Source organism: Paroedura picta, chromosome 2 (assembly GCF_049243985.1).
Source record: "Paroedura picta isolate Pp20150507F chromosome 2, Ppicta_v3.0, whole genome shotgun sequence".
NCBI lineage: Eukaryota > Metazoa > Chordata > Lepidosauria > Squamata > Gekkonidae > Paroedura > Paroedura picta.
This window is the reverse complement of record NC_135370.1, coordinates 97,751,834-97,768,201: the sequence shown is the minus strand read 5'-3', so window position 1 is coordinate 97,768,201 and position 16,368 is coordinate 97,751,834. Positions and strand designations below refer to the sequence as shown.

General features: G+C 41.5%; 1 protein-coding gene across 2 annotated transcripts in view; it reads left to right on the top strand.

Moving 5' to 3' along the window:
* The window catches only part of GALNT18 (polypeptide N-acetylgalactosaminyltransferase 18), a 425,513-nt gene that overhangs the window by 333,948 nt on the left and 75,197 nt on the right, over positions 1-16,368 (top strand). For both annotated transcript variants that reach the window (XM_077321810.1, XM_077321812.1), the window contains one exon: positions 3,224-3,338. In XM_077321810.1, the coding sequence (XP_077177925.1) occupies positions 3,224-3,338 (115 nt within the window). The remainder of the gene's footprint in view (positions 1-3,223; positions 3,339-16,368) is intronic.

The following is a 16,368-nucleotide window of genomic DNA, read 5'->3' as shown; positions in this document are numbered from 1 at the left end:
CCACCTCTTCCAGCAGCAGATGTGGAGGGTAAGACATGCAAAAAGAAGGCAGACAAAAGACAGCAAAAAGGTGAGGAGGGTCGGGGGTATTTGTGTAATATAATGTCATGCTTTCCCATTCTACGGGCATGATACTATTTTTACTAATGTGTGAAATGCCCCAAGAATAAGTTTTAAAATACTTCAAGATAAGAAAAAAAGATGTGACAGCAGTTCTAAATATAAAACTGCACTGTAAAATAGCTGGTCTGATCCTGATCATGGACTGGATTAAAAGACCTAGACATAATCTTTTATGGATAAAGAAATAACCAGATGCTAAGATAAAATTGGTATAAATAGTTTTGAGATGATGTATTACTCCAGCAGATATAGAAAACATAGATAACAATCACAGGTTCAAATGTAAACCACCCTGAGCTGCAAGGAAGGGCGGCATATAAATATCCTTATCTATTGTTACCCTTAATATTTGTGAAACAGCCTGAGGGTGGAAAACGTCTGTGGTGTCTGAGTTGGAATAGGCCAATCTGGGTGCCAATTCTGATTAGCCCTGCCCCTACAGCTCCCGCCCTCCGTTCCTGAATGCTAGCCACTTTGCTCCCAAATGTGGAGCCAGCACCAGGTCAGGAGAAAGGGCCCTGGGTGAAGGGTGGTTGTGGAGGGGGCAAGCCCTCTGGGCTGCTAACGAGCAAGCCCTGGCCCCAGGCCACTAACGAGCAAGCCCCATCCTCCGTCGGGTCCCACCCTGCTAAGGAGCTCTGTCCCACGAGCTGGCCAGCCCCCACCCGTGCCACTTGTTCCAGCTGTTAGTGGCCCAAAGCCACCTTATGCGGCATGGATGGGAGGGGCGGCGGGAGCCCTTTCAAAGCCCGTTCTTAGGAATGGGCTTTGCAGCTAGTAATAAAATGAAAATAAATAAAAAAGAATAAACTTTCCTTTGTGCTTTGATATATTAAAAGTTATAATGAGTATGCAGAAATTGTGAAATATGTAATCTTGAATATACAGTTATATAGTAATGATGAAACTGATTGAAAAATAGATCAGCTAATGAAGTTTGAAATTTAAAATGTTGAATATAAAAGTACTCCAACACCAAGAGGCCCTCATTAGCAAGCCCTCCACCATGATCCTTTGCCCAGGGCCTCTCCCCTTACCTGCTGCTGGCTCCAGGCACTGAGGCATCTGAGAGCAAAGAGGCTAGAGTCCAGGGATGGAGGGTGGGAGCTGCAGGGGCAGGGCCAATCAGGGCAAAGGTGACTGCACCCTGATTGGCCCTATTCCAACTTGGATAGCCGGACACGTCCCACCCCCTAGGCTGTTTCATAAATGTATAGAGGAACAACAATGGATAAGGATTAACACATATACACACACATATAAACTTATTACATAATTCCTCTCCTTTTTTTGTATTCCCTCTATACCATTATTTTGTTATCTAAAATAAAAACAAGCTATAATATGATGTAGGGCAAGATATTATTTGCTCTGTTCTCTGTTTTGCACATGTGATAATTTATATTGTATGACTTCTTTTCAAACAATTGAAATATCATTCACTAATGGCAAAAAATGATAGGGAAAACAGCATGGCATACCCTGACTTGTCAGATCTTAGAAGCTAAGGGTCAGTGGAAGGGACACCCCGAGGGACACCCCGAGGGAAGATTTTGCAGAGGACACAATTGCAAACCTATGCTTCTTGCTTGCTTCGGAAGCCCCTTGCTAGGGTCACCATAAGTTGTCTCTGAGTCGACAATAAGTGTGGTATAAGAGCAGCAGTCTCTAATCTGGAGAAGTGGGTTTCATTTCCTGCTGCACCTCTGGAAGCCTTCTGGGTGACTTTGGGCCAGTCACAGTTCTTTCAGAACTCTCTGAGCCCACCTCGCTCACAAAGTGCCTATTGTGGGAAGAAGAAGGGAAGGCAATTATAAGCGAGTTTGTGGACTCGTTAGGGTAGAGAAAGGTGGGATATAAAACCCACTCTTCTTCTTCACACACACAATCTGCAAGATGCCAGAAGATAAAATGACTGTAAAAATGGGTTCTGTTTTATTTTTTCCTATTACATGGTAGCATAATGGCATGGAAGTATCTCCATATAACTGAGATATTAAGTCCAATAAGGAATGGAACCTGCTAAAATTTTATTTTATAAAACTGTAATAATACCTGAATCACACAGTGAAATTTTGGGGGGGCTCAAGGTTTCAGGTCTTATATCACAGTGATCTCAAAAACCCCTGAAGCTACAATCATGGACAGAGAGCAAATGATGTTGCTAATTGCTGAAACAATGAAGGTCTCACTTAGGTCAGGACCTGGATGGAATGCTGCCTAGGAGTCTCATGCAAGCTATTTTCGAGGAGTAACAGAATCATAGTACAATAAATAGGACATTGCAGGCTGAATAGTCCTGATGAGGGCAAGCTTGTCCATGCTCAGACACAGCATATATCACTTGGACTTGACAGCATTTAATTATTAAGCAGAGCATATATAAATATCCGGACAGATATCAGAATCTAGTTTTAGTACCAGCATATTGATTTGTATATATTTATTTCATTTATATCTCATCTTTCTCCCCAGTGGGAAACCAAAGTGGCTTACATCTCTCATCCATTGTATTTTCACAGCAGCCCTGTAATGGAGGTTAGAAGCATGTGACTAGACCTAGGGAGCCCATGGCAGATCATAGTCAAGTACTCTAACCACTATGCTACACTGCCATATGAGTTTTTGTAGTAGCAGATTAAAAAAATCAAATATGAAGAAGAGATGGTTCTTACATGCCACTTTTTTCTACCCAAAGGAGTCTCAAAGCGGTTTATAATCTCCTTCCATTTCCTCTCCCCACAACAGACATCCTGTGAGGTGGGTGGGGCTGAGAGAGCCCTGATATTACTTCTTGGTCAGAACAGCTCTATCAGTGCTGTGGCGAGCTCAAGATCACCCAGCTGGTTTCTTATGGGGAGCATGGAATCAAACCCAGCTTGCCAGATTAGTAGTCTACACTCCTAATCACTACACCAAAATGAAGGAAATACATAAACAGACATGACTGGGATAATTCAGTTTTGCAAATGAAGCATTTGATAATCAATCTTAACTCGTTGGCAGAGCACCTCAAGTGAGATCAGCACACTTAAAATTATCTCCACTAGCTAAATTCATATGTGTTGATGTTTGCTGTTATTTGGTTGTTTTCATGTAGGAGCCCTGCACTGATTGGATGCTTCATCGTAGACCGCGAGTATTTCCAAGAAATTGGTCTACTCGATGAAGGCATGGAGGTATATGGAGGTGAAAATGTGGAGCTTGGGATCAGGGTAAGAAATTGTCAGGGATAAGTTTGTTGTTTAGTTGGCTCAAATGTGGTCATAATTGAAGAACCAGAAAGATACAATAAGATTTGAATGTCACATTTTGCAATAGCTAGATAAGCTTTCACTAATCATTGACGATTTCCATCTAGGAAATTAGGCTATTGATAAAGAGGAAAAATGCAGAAGGTAGAAATGATTTATTGCTGTATGGATTTCATAAGCATTTTGAATTTCTATAGAGGAATAAAAATCTGAGATCTTTTATGCTTTTTCATCATGTTGCAGGGGAAACCGATTAATCTTTATTTTAGGACTTATTATGCACATACACAAAAACACCTCTTCTTAATTAGATCCCCCCCCCATTCTTTATGATATAATTGAATTAAGAAGTCTGCCTTGTTTCTTAAAATTTTTATTATAGGCTAAAGACACAATGATGGACAAGCAACAAGGTACATGGGTGATCTGTTATTAGATATCTCAAGGTTTTCCTTAGCTTTAAAATACAGCTAGGGAAAGATTTGGATCAAGACACCTTCCCCATGTTTCAGGAAAGTGAGCAAGGTTCTTGCCCAGTGGGGGCTTGTGGTTAGCAGTTGGTTCTCACCATAAAGCAGCTGCCAACAGCTGCAAACCTCCTGAGGTATAAGTATCGCACTAGGGATGGCAATAAATGCAGCTATTCTGGCTGATGGTAATTGTAAATAGGGCCTTCATGAGCCATGGTGTGAGTGCCATTGAGCTATGCCTTGTTAGAGCTTTTACAGGAAATTATAGATATTGAGAGTTTTCAGATCTTGAATCACACAGTTCTCCCTTACATAGCCTGTCACATAGATCTCACAGTAATCTATTGTTTGTATAACAATGGCAGAGTATAAAGCTTCCATCCATGTGGTGTATAACAATAATAAATAAATCTATAAAGTGTACCAGAAAGCTTGTGTATCTGCCTCTCTACCTACTTGCCTGCCTGCTAGTACATACAAGTGGAGTATTTCTCTCTGCAGGTCACATGGGCAGCTTAATAACTTTTATAAAAGTTTGCCTATTGCAAGGGGAACACCTCTGGATCCCACCTCATCTACTAGATCACTGATTCCAGGGAAAAGCAGCCCAGCTGTCTAAAAGTACATGCTGTCTAAAAGTGCAGCCTTATAGAAGAGCTGGCATCAAACCATAATCCAGACAATTTCAGTGGTTGCCAAACAGTGACATTTCACCAGGGTTGGTAGGAATAGCCCTCTTCTTCCAAGGCACCTACTTCCTTTCCAGAAATAATTTTTAACTGGTAATCTTGGTGGGAATGAGTCTCATGGCCAGACATATGATCCTTTCTACCTGTGAATGAACATAAAAATGCCTTATATTGAGATAGACATAACTCTGAATTGCCTATTCTGTTTAATTTTAAAGCAGTGGTTTCCCCCAAAGCCAGCTGCCTCCTTTACTTGGAGATTCTAGGAACTACACTGGAGCCGGTGAAGTAGGCCAGGAGAGTTGCAGGCATCCCTCTACACAAGGACACATCACTTCTACCACAGTTCACATTTCAATAGGCCCCTGTTACAGGGACATAGACTTTTCAGTTTCCTAGAGGGTGGCTGGTGCTAGGCCAGAGGCCCAGTGGCATCAGAGGGAAGAGCCAATGACAACACAGTGAGTGGCCTATGGAGGTGGGGCCATGCGGGATTTAAGGAGGGGAAAAGTACAGAGTTCAGAGTAGTAGTAGCTATCATCTTACTTTAAACTCATATCCTGAAAGTATGTACAAGCACATTTTGAGGCCATTCAGAACAGTGCCCATAGTCATGACTCCAAAGAAAACCTAGTTATGCCACCTAGGGTTTTATATACTTTGCTTTATTAGCACACTGCTTAAAACTCCACCTTGAAAACACAGACATTTAGAACAAATGTAATTAAAATCAAATAAATCAGTTTATTGGAAATGACTGCATTCCTGTGCATAGTTAATTTCTGCTTTCTAGGTTCAGCACACTTGGCTTTAACAAATGATCTTCAGATAGCTGAAATACAACTTTAACTTCTAATTAACAACACAAACTATTTATTACATTTAAAAAATTGAAGCAAACTCAGGTATTCTCCTAATCCCCTATTAGCCCTTCTCTTGCTCCCACATGAATCCTCTCCTGTCATTTGCACCTATCCTTCCCAGTTTCTCTATACAGATTACCTTCTCCAAATACAGCCTACTTATCAAGATTTTGTTGTTGTTGTTAGGTGCGAAGTCGTGACCGACCAATCGCGACCCCATGGACAATGATCCTCCAGGCCTTCCTGCCCTCTACCATTCCCCGGAGTCCATTTAAGTTTGCACCGACTGCTTCAGTGACTCCACCCAGCCACTTCATTCTCTGTCGTCCCCTTCTTCTTTTGCCCTCGATTGCTCCCAGCATTAGGCTCTTCTCCAGGGAGTCCTTCCTTCTCATGAGGTGGCCAAAGTATTTGAGTTTCATCTTGAGGATCTGGCCTTCTAAGGAGCAGTCAGGGCTGATCTCCTCTAGGACTGACCGGTTTGTTCGCCTTGCAGTCCAAGGGACTCACAAGAGTCTTCTCCAGCACCAGAGTTCAAAAGCCTCAATTCTTTGACACTCTGCCTTCCTTATGGTCCAACTTTCACAGCCATACATTGCAACTGGGAATACCATAGCCTTGACTAGGCGCACTTTTGTTGGCAGGGTGATGTCTCTGTTTTTTAGGATGCTGTCTAGATTTGCCATAGCTTTCCTCCCCAGGAGCAAGCGTCTTTTAATTACTTTGCTGCAGTCCCCATCTGCAGTGATCTTGGAGCCCAGGAAAATAAAATCTGTCACTATCTCCATTTCTTCCCCATCTATTTGCCAGGAATTGAGAGGGCTGGATGCCATGATCTTTGTTTTCTTGATGTTGAGTTTCAAGCCAACTTTTGCACTCTCCTCCTTCACCCTCATCAACAGCTGTTTAGTTCCTCTTCACTTTCTGCCATTATAGGGGTATCATCTGCATATCTGAGGTTGTTGATATTTCTCCCTGCAATCTTGATCCCAATTTGTGACTCCTCTAATCCCGCCTTTCTCATGATGTGCTCTGCATACAAGTTAAATAGGCAAGGCAACATTATACAGCCTTGCCGAACTCCTTTCTCAATTTTGAACCAATCAGCGATTCCATGTTCGGTTCTCACTGTTGCTTCGTGACCTGCATATAAGTTTCTCAAGAGACAAATAAGATGCTCTGGTATTCCCATCTCTTTAAGAACTTGCCACAATTTGTTGTGCTACACACAATCAAAGGCTTTAGCATAGTCAATGAAGCAGAAGTAGACGTTCTTCTGGTACTCCCTAGCTTTCTCCATGATCCAGCGTATGTTGGCAATTTGATCTCTAGTTCCTATGCCTCTTTGAAATTCTGCCTGTACTTCTGGAAGTTCTCGGTCCACATATTGCTGGAGCCTAGCTTGTAAAATTTTGAGCATAACTTTGCTAGCATGAGAAATGAGTGCAATGGTACGGTAGTTTGAACATTCTTTGGCATTGCCCTTCTTTGGGATTGGAATGTAAACTGACCTTTTCCAATCCTGTGGCCATTGTTGAGTTTTCCAAATTTGCTGGCATATTTAGTGTAGCACTTTTACTTCATCGTCTTTTAAGATTTTGAATAGTTCAACTGGAATGCTGTCACCACCACTAGCTTTATTGTTGCTCAGACTTCCTAAGGCCCATTTGACTTCACATTCCAGGATGTCTGGCTCCAGGTCAGTAACTACCCCATTGTCATTATCAGGGATGTTAAGCTCGCTCTTGTATAGTTCTTCTGTATAATTTTGCCATCTTTTAAAAATCTCTTCTGCTTCTGTGAAGTACCTCCCATTTTGATACCTTATCACAGTGGTCCCCAACCTTTCTGAGGCTGGGGACCAGCAGGGAATCGGGCTGTGCCCGCGGGCCATGCCCGCGCATTGGGCCGTGCCCGCGGGCTGCCCCCACATCGGGCCACGCCCGCGGGCCGCGCCCACGCATTGCGCATGTGAAAATGCACCATGCGCAACCGAATCGCGGCCCGGCCCTGATTCCCACTCCCCGCCCTCCCGCAGTAAGAAGCTTCCCGGGTCGCAAGCTTGCGGCCTGGGAAGTTTTTTACTGCGGGGGGCGGGGAGAGGGAGCCGCGGCCCGGCGCTATGGCCTTTACGGCCCGGTACCGGGCCGCGGGCCACAGGTTGGGGACCACTGCCTTATCATACCCATCTTTGCATGAAACGTTCTCTTCATATCGCCAATTTTCTTGAAAAGATCTCTGGTCCTCCCCATTCTATTGTTTTCTTCTATTTGTTTGCACTGTTCATTTAAGAAGGCATTCTTATCTCTTCTAGCTTTTCTCTGGAATTCTGCATTCAATTGGGTGTATCTTTCTCTTTCTCCCTTGCCTTTCACTTCCCTTCTCTCCTTAGCTATTTGTAAAGCTTCCTCAGACAGCCATTTTGATTTCTTGCATTTTTTTTTCTTTGGGATGGTTTTAGTTGCTACCTCTTGTACAATGTCGCAAACCTCCGTCCATAGTTCTTCAGGCACTCTGTCTATCAGATCTAATTCCTTAAATCTATTTGTCACCTCTACTGTATATTCGTCGGGGATATGATTTAGTTCATACCTGAGTGGCCTAGTGCTTTTCCCTACTTTCTTCTATTGCAACAAGAAGGTGATGATCTGAACCACAATCAGCTCCTGGTCTTGTTTTTACTGACTGTATAGAACTTCTCCATCTTTGGCTGCAGAGCACATAGTCAATCTGATTTATGTGTTGACCGTCTTATCAAGATATTATAGTTAAAACAACCCTGTACTTAAATGACACTGAATGTGTCACTTTTAATTGATGTTCTTTGAATGAACTCATTGCCTATAACATTAACCCGCTATGAGTTGTTCTGGGAGTGGCGGGCTACAAATCTAATCAATCAATCAAGATCAATTTCTTGAGAGATCTATTTATGCCCATGAAGAAGAGCCATGTGATTGAGCCTTCCCTGTGTCATGCTTGACTTTAGACAATTTATTCTACAAAGGCATGACCTTTTTGAGAACCAGGAGGAAACAGGTATGGTAAGGCCTATTTTGATAAGTTTAGCTAATTTCATAAACAGATTTTCCTGTAGAGATTCCTTAGGAGATGGAAACTGGTGAGAATCACATCCAGTATCAACATGTTGTGCAGACTTTGTGTACTTAGAAACAATAGTCTTTTGCTGCCATCACTGTCTGGGACCAGAACTGCTCCAAGTTGTTCTGCCGTTGCTTTCCTTTGCAGAAGCCAGAAGAAGTTCTGCTGGATGGAACAGTAGATTACTTTTTTGAAGTATGTCCAAACAAGCAAACACAAGCATTAGTAACTGTAGCATGCAGTAAAAAGCAAATCTAACAAGCTTTGTGTATATCCATCTGCTTTCATGCCAGGATCCCCTCTCTCCTCAGAAGATGCATGAATCAACTCCCTACGATTTGAAGCCACTGACTGTTCTAACAGTCCACCTAGTAGGGCAAAATTATCTCAGATTTATGTTCTCTTTCTGGAAATGTTTAAACAAAGCAAGACATTTTTCTGAAGTTTCCAGGAAGATAAATCAGGAGGGGATGTTAGATAACTTACTCAGAAAATTTCTACACATTTTCTGACAAATCTTGTACCACTAAGTTTACAACATGTGCAAAAAAATGAACATATAGTGCCCTTGACTCCTCAGCCTGATTGAGCTGCATAGTACCAAGGGTGGCAAAATTTGCTTAATATTAGAGCCATTCACATAGAATAAATTTCAGATGTTTGAGAGCCAAGACAAGACATAAACAAGTACATAATTTTTAAAAATTGTAACCTGCACATTTTATTACAGCCACTGTTGATGTGTTCCTTCTCGATCACCCAAGATACCCTAGCTTCCTCCTGATAGGAAGGTTCTTCTCTCTCCACAGACAAACCATTCAGCTGTGCCACGCAGTCCAAGACTTTTCCTGGTTTCCTCTGAGGTGAAGCTATGGCAAACATGGAGCGTTTTATTTCCTGCAAATTTGGAGTTTTGCTGCTTTTGACTATGAATACAGCAGGAGGGTAGGGCAGTCCTGTATCTCAGCTGCCATTGTAACTGAGTCCTTGCCCCTCAGCACCCCCCCCCCCAATTTACATCCCTGCCCAGTTACTATCTTTACCTTCTCACATACCCCAGGAAAACACCTGTTGATCTCCAAAGGCTAAGCATGTACAGTAACATAATTATATAGTATTTAGTTTAACTATAGTACCTGTTTGTGATGGTAACTGGTGTTTTGAGTGGGATCTTCAGGGACTTCCCTCTCATTCTTATGCAACATTTTCTTCCACTTCCTATGCTCAAACAACCCCTCCTGCTCTCCATTGCACACTACATTTTAATTAATTACTTACAGCATAACATAAGTTGCTGTTACATCCAAACTGGTCTGTTTTGAGACTGCCTTTCACAGGAAATCAAATCATGGTTGAAAGTTGGCTCCTGATCCTGGTTTGGAGGTCAAGTGTAAACTGCCACTTGTTTGTTTGGATGTAATGACAAATGATGATTTGTGCTGAAGAGGAAGTAACTCAATGAACTGGACAACAAAATGGAGAAAGGGAGTAGGACAAGTTAATGGGAACAGAAAACTGGGCCTGTAGTGCCAAATCATGATTTGTTATTGCATATAAAACAATTCTATTATAGTAAGCAGCCTTGAGGCACCTCAAAGATTAACATGTTTTTAAGCTAGTATACACTTTAGTTGACTGGAACTCCCTTTTTCACTAGATAGGCAGACAGAAAAGAGGTTATGATGTGTACTATTTCCTAGGAAGCTGAGTGCTCCTTTGGACATGGACTCACACTGATGGAACCAGGATATCTATGAATTTGCAGGGGCTTTTATATAGAGAGTATATATCCACCCTTTTCTGCATTCTACTTTTAGAGAAAACTTTCCACATCTGCTTGTCTAAGTGAGGACCTCTTGGGTATTCCAGAAGATTCTAGGACTTGTTGTGGGTTGCCCTATTAGTTCTTGCAAAACACTTCTTTGACTTTTCAGGCCTCATCATTGTCCCATGTGTGCCCATTCCACCAAACAGTGTGAATGCTCCTGGTCTAGTAATCGATGCTGAATAGCATCTTTCCACATGATGATTGCATTGTCTGTAGGTATAAAGGCAAAGACAAGTGCCTATAAATAAGGAGTAGGAATTTTCTGAGTACAGTGTTGAAGCTGTGTAAAGTACTATAGAAGCTGTCATTTCCCACTCCCCAATTCCCCTCTCACTGGTCAAAGCTGAAGCACGACTGCAGCAGACAAAAGGGCAAGTTCAGTTACATTACAGACAAGAGATAGGAACGTCCTCTGGCAGAGGGTCAGGAGTCAACATGAGGCTGCTCCTAAAAGCTGCTCTAACTTGTGCCGTGCTTCAGAATAGATGACACTTTGATTTTAGAAATGAATGACTTACTGTTTCTTTAGTCTGGCAAGGAGTTTGATCAATGCTACCCATGAGGCTTTCCTAATAATTTGCATGACAGAATATGGCCCCAAAGCTCTCAAGTAATATACTAGCCAGTCAGCTTTGCTTAGGCTGTGCTGCAGTTAATGGCTGAAGATCACTTTGACAGACAGGATTGGAGAAAAGCACAAGCCTCTGTGTAATTGAAAGTTTGGGAGTCTGTCGGATCACTTAAATAAGGCCCTGGTATTGCTTTAATTTCCCAATATCTTTTCCTGCAGTCTCCAGAGAAACCAGCCTGACCTACAAAATAAAACCAAATGCTTTCATCTTTAAAATGCCACCGTGAACAATGGAAGCAGACTTTGGTTCTATCCTGATGAGAATTTCAATTTCCTGCTGCATCAAAACAAATTACAATGCTATAATGGACAAATAATCTTAGCAGTGTGTCACCAAGTTTCCACACAGTGCTCAAAATAACCTACATAATACCATGATTTAGAATGCAGGCTTTAACTTTTAGAGAAGCATAGCATGGTTGATGATGCAGATGTATTTCTTTCCCTTTTCCCCTGATCCAGGTGCAAACCTACAGCTAAGCATGGGCTTTTGTGAATGTGCCCATGTGATTTCTTGAATTATATGAACAGCAGACGTTATTCCAATTCATGGTGAAAAATCCATCATTGTCCCTTATGGGGATCAACAACAGGAGACTTTTTGATCTGGTCCATCTGTTCTTCCTATGCTTATTTACAAGCTAAAAAGTAGTAAAATGGACGTCTGCAGCTACAGAATTTGAGACAAAGCCACTTTAAAGGAGGGAGCTTGACACTCTGGTCCTTATCCCTCACTCCTTTTCTTAAAGCAGCCCTCCAGGAGAAGAACCAACTGACAAGGGATTTAGATACATCATTGCCTAATAAGAACTCAGAGGTAGCATTATGATTCATAGTATATGTCTAGATTTCCAATAAATCCCCAAAGGAACTGAGCTGCGAAAAAAAAGTTACAAGTAAAATAGAAAAGGTAATCATTGAAGATGTAACCTTAGGACATCTTTACAAAATTCTGGATGATTACATGTTCTCAGAACATATGAAATCATTCCCTTTCATTTGATTAAACCCTCTGGCAATTCCTACTAACAGAAATATGGATTGTTTCAAGATTTGCAGGTGTCAAAAGCCATCTGAAAAGAGTATTTTGGATTCATTTCTTTCAGCTGTGAAAAGGATATTTCTAGCTATCGGTGGTCTTATTCCTCGGGTATGCTGTCTAACAGGAGACCAGCTGTCTTGAGAGTAGAGATGTGGCACTATGTTATTCTTTGTTTCTTGTAGTTTTTCATGCATCCATTCTAAGCCCTAATAACTCTGTGGGTTTGGTAATGACAGAATCCAAGTTCTTTGAAAACAACAGCTCTTTATTCAATCAACAACTCCAAACACTGAACATGGAACATATGCACACATGTGAACTTATATACAATTCAGACAGTCCGCTGAGGGCTCTGATTGGCCCTTAATGGATAAAACTGATTGGCTCTTAACACAACCCCCAGATTGGTCCATTATTAGAATCTTTGACAATTAGTAATTGGGCAGCCTTCAAGCCATCATTTGCATATTGGCAAGTTGTTCAGAATACATAACAAGCCCTTTCCCATCTGTCATTACTGCTCAAAGGCAAATAATTTTGTAAGTGTAGAGCAATATGAATCAAAGAAAAATTGACACTGGTTTGACTAATAGTTTCCCCAATTTACCCTATAAAGGGGAATGGGGAAATTCTGTCTGCCCATTCTATATACAACTGGATTTTACACACTGTGCAGATGTTACAGCCAAAAGAGGGACAGGCCACTTTGTGAGTAGGCTAGAAACGAGTATTATACCAACCATGCCAGAAACTGTTACACTTTAGCATGTGATTTCTGACTGGGGGCAGTCACTTAGCTGCTACCAAGCAAAAATTATCCTTTTTTGCCCTGTCACAAGAAATATTTTTATCTAGCTGGATAACTATGGAAACAGCAGATCATTTTCTGGAAGTTTCTGTCATGAAACTCTTTGCAGAAGCAGTTCACAGCCACACTGCAGTAGCCAGCCTCCTTGTACTATAATTTTTCAGGGGTGCCCAAATGATGTTTGTCTTTACAAAACATTTTGCAGACTTATGGCATCAATAGCTTAGAGCATCTATGAATAATAATTAATGTATGATGTATGCTCCAAATATATTATTTATGACTACATAATTAAACCATCTATTGTAGGCAGATTTGATTACTGTTATTTCCATTTTATGAAAATGAGCTGAACATGGCTGCTAAACATCCAAACATAACTGTAACTGAATGCAAATAGCCATAAAATGAGTTGTATGCAAGCATCAGGATGTCAAAGGAAAACAACATTCTCTGATCCTAAGCACTGTTTTCTTGAAAATACATTGTAAACAAAATTGTTTCCAAATAAATAACGATATATGCTTGCAAACATCCCCCTCTGGCCATTTGCCATTTCAGAGCTGCATGATGGCAGCCATTAGTTATTGACTTTCCTATAGTTAAGTTAGGAACCCAAAGGTTGAGCTGAAAAAATCATATTTAAAATTTTCAAATATTTATTACATAAAGTGCACTAGTTCAACAGATTAAAAACATAGTCATCATAAGTTAATAACATCACATTTGTAACTACACATGGAATAGGCCAACATAGAATGGATCAAACACTTTTCAACCCTGAGGGGTCTTCCTCAGTGGTCAACTTATTGTGAGGAATGTACTCATGTATAAAATCAAAGAGCTTACTGGGTGGCAAAGAAAAATCTATTAGGTGCTGCTCCAACAAGCCTTTCTAATGTAAAGGTATCTGATTTGGAGACCACCCCCTAAAATATGTACTCCCAGAGACCACCACTCTCTGCTTATGCCCTACTCTAAATCACCAGTGCATTCCCATGTGTGTCTGACAAAGCTTTGTCATTTAGAGCAGAGGTAGTCAACCTGTGGTCCTCCAGATTTTCATGGACTACAATTCCCATGAGCCCCTGCCAGCAAACACTGACAGGGACTCATGGGAATTGTAGTCCATTGACATCTGGAGGAGCACAGGTTGACTACCCCTGATTTAGAGGGTGGGCTTGAAATCAGAAATCAGGGCCCTTTGGCTCTTGCCTCCAGGCACCAGCAGAAACATCTCATAGTTGAGGTCTTATACAAGCTGGCTGGTGTTCCCATTTCCCTCTGTCCCCACCATCTTAGTAGCTATCAACAAAAGAGCCTTGCCAAGATAATTAAAAAGGCTGGAAATTCTACACACATATATTTTATTTGTTTATTATTTATTTATTTATTGCATTCATATACCACCCTCCCCTGAGGCTCAGGGCGTTGCTTGAACAGATGAAAGATATAAAAGTTTTCAATGTGAGTAGAATTGTAAAAATACTTTGTACCTTGAATCTCATGGCACTGCTGACTGTAGTACTCCGGGATGTGATTTTGAAATTATTGTCATTTTGCCATAGAAACAGAACTATTTTGATAATGGAACAGAAATTACTTTCTTCTGTCTCTTTGTGCTTCCATTGCATCTCGTTCTGTGTAAAGTTGCTCTCTGTGGCTTGTTCTATTTGTTTGTGTCAAACCTCCAGTGGCATAATTTTCTTTCCCCCCTCTTTTCCCTATGAATGCCTTAGCAGGCTTCCTGAAGCTACCACATGCATAATTACACACAGAGACAGCACTACCAGTTCACCTATGAATCATCTCTATGATCTCTCTACGTCTGGGGATGAGATGGGATCGTATTATTTCAAGGTCCCCCAAGACAGAAAAAGATGATTGACGCAACACCAGTTAATATGTGGTACAGCCCCCACCCCCTTGGCCCATGATAAATATGAGGGCACACTCAGAAATTTGGGAGTTTCATATGCTTCACTTGTACACATCCACTGAAATAAGAATGTGCTGCTTTATTGAGGGAAAAGTCTGTTTTTGACATAGTAGGGGGACTGAGTTAGAAGCTGAATTTCTCATATACACAAATGAACATCTGCTTTGATGAAGATTGTGGGTTAACAATGGTTAATTAACAGCACAGCTGTCATTGCTGCTATATGCAGCTAAAAGGGATTTTAGCTGCAGTGTTGGCCATTTCCCCAGGTACCTTAACAAAGCCAGCATCGTAAGTAGCCTTACCAGATCTCCAAGTCTTGCAAGAGGTGTATAACATTTTCCCTTGACATCAACAGATCTTTTCATGTCCCTTTCACATTTCACCTCTGTTACCCCCATAGAATATTCTACTATTGATCTTCAGTTGGGTCCACAGGAAAGTCATGAAGACTAATTCTTAGACTAGCAAGAATGACTAATGAAAATTTGATTAGCTGTGCAGATCTTTTAAAAATGTTGCCTTGGCCGCTGCTCTCACTACTGCAAAAGGATCTGCACTGTGCTACTGAAGTTAAGGTGTGCAATCATTTAGTTGCTGGTTCTGCCTCTTGTGGCAGCCATTTTAATGCTATGCCCAACATGCCGTGACAGAATTCCAAATGTGTCTGCAGAGTCAAAATGCAGAGTTCCCTGGTATAGACTTTCCTGAAGCAATTGTCCACCTCCTTTCCCCCTAGAGATCAGTTTCCCCTTTTGACTTCGTGTATTATCCTGTGGCCTCACAAACTGCTCTACATGCCACTTCGAGAGCCAGTTTGGTGTAGTGGTTAGGAGTGTGGACTTCTTATATGGTAAGCCCAGTTTGATTCCGCGCTCCCCCACATGCAACCAGCTGGGTGACCTTGGGCTTGCCACAGCACTGATAAAGCAGTGATATCAGGGCTCTCTCAGCCTCACTCGAAAGCTCACGCCTTGAATAAATCTTTGTTGATCTTAAATGTGCCACTGGACTCTGATTTTGCTTTGTTGTGCTGCTCAACCAACATGGCTACCCACATGAATCTACCCCACAGGATGTCTGTTGTGGGGAGAGGAAAGGGAAGGCAACTGTAAGCCGCGTTGAGACTCCTTCGGGTAGAGAAAAGTGGCATATAAGAACTCTTCTCCTTCTACTACTAAATTAATTTCAGAAGTAGAGTTTCCTACAGTTAATTTTTCTGTTCATTCAAATCTCTTTCGTGTATATGCAGATATACACTGATAAGAAGTTAACAGATCTCTTTTACCCAGGCTTTTAAATAAACTTTTGGTGAGTGAAGGGGTCTGGGCACTGTCATTTATATCTGCCTCTTTTTTTGATGGTACACAACTCTGATTTATTGATAAAGCACCCTGCCTAGTGGTAGTGCAGAGCTGTCACTAATACAAGATTGTAGATGCAACAGATCACCTTGGGCACAGAAGAGGGCAGAAATCAAGTGTTTGATAAATGAATGGTTACAGTCTCCTGCTTCCTTCTCATGACATAAACTTGTCAATAGGAAGAGTAGTTATTTGGCTAAGTCTTGCAGTTGATGGATGCGATGCAGAATAGTTGAGTGAATCCTCCTGCCTTGA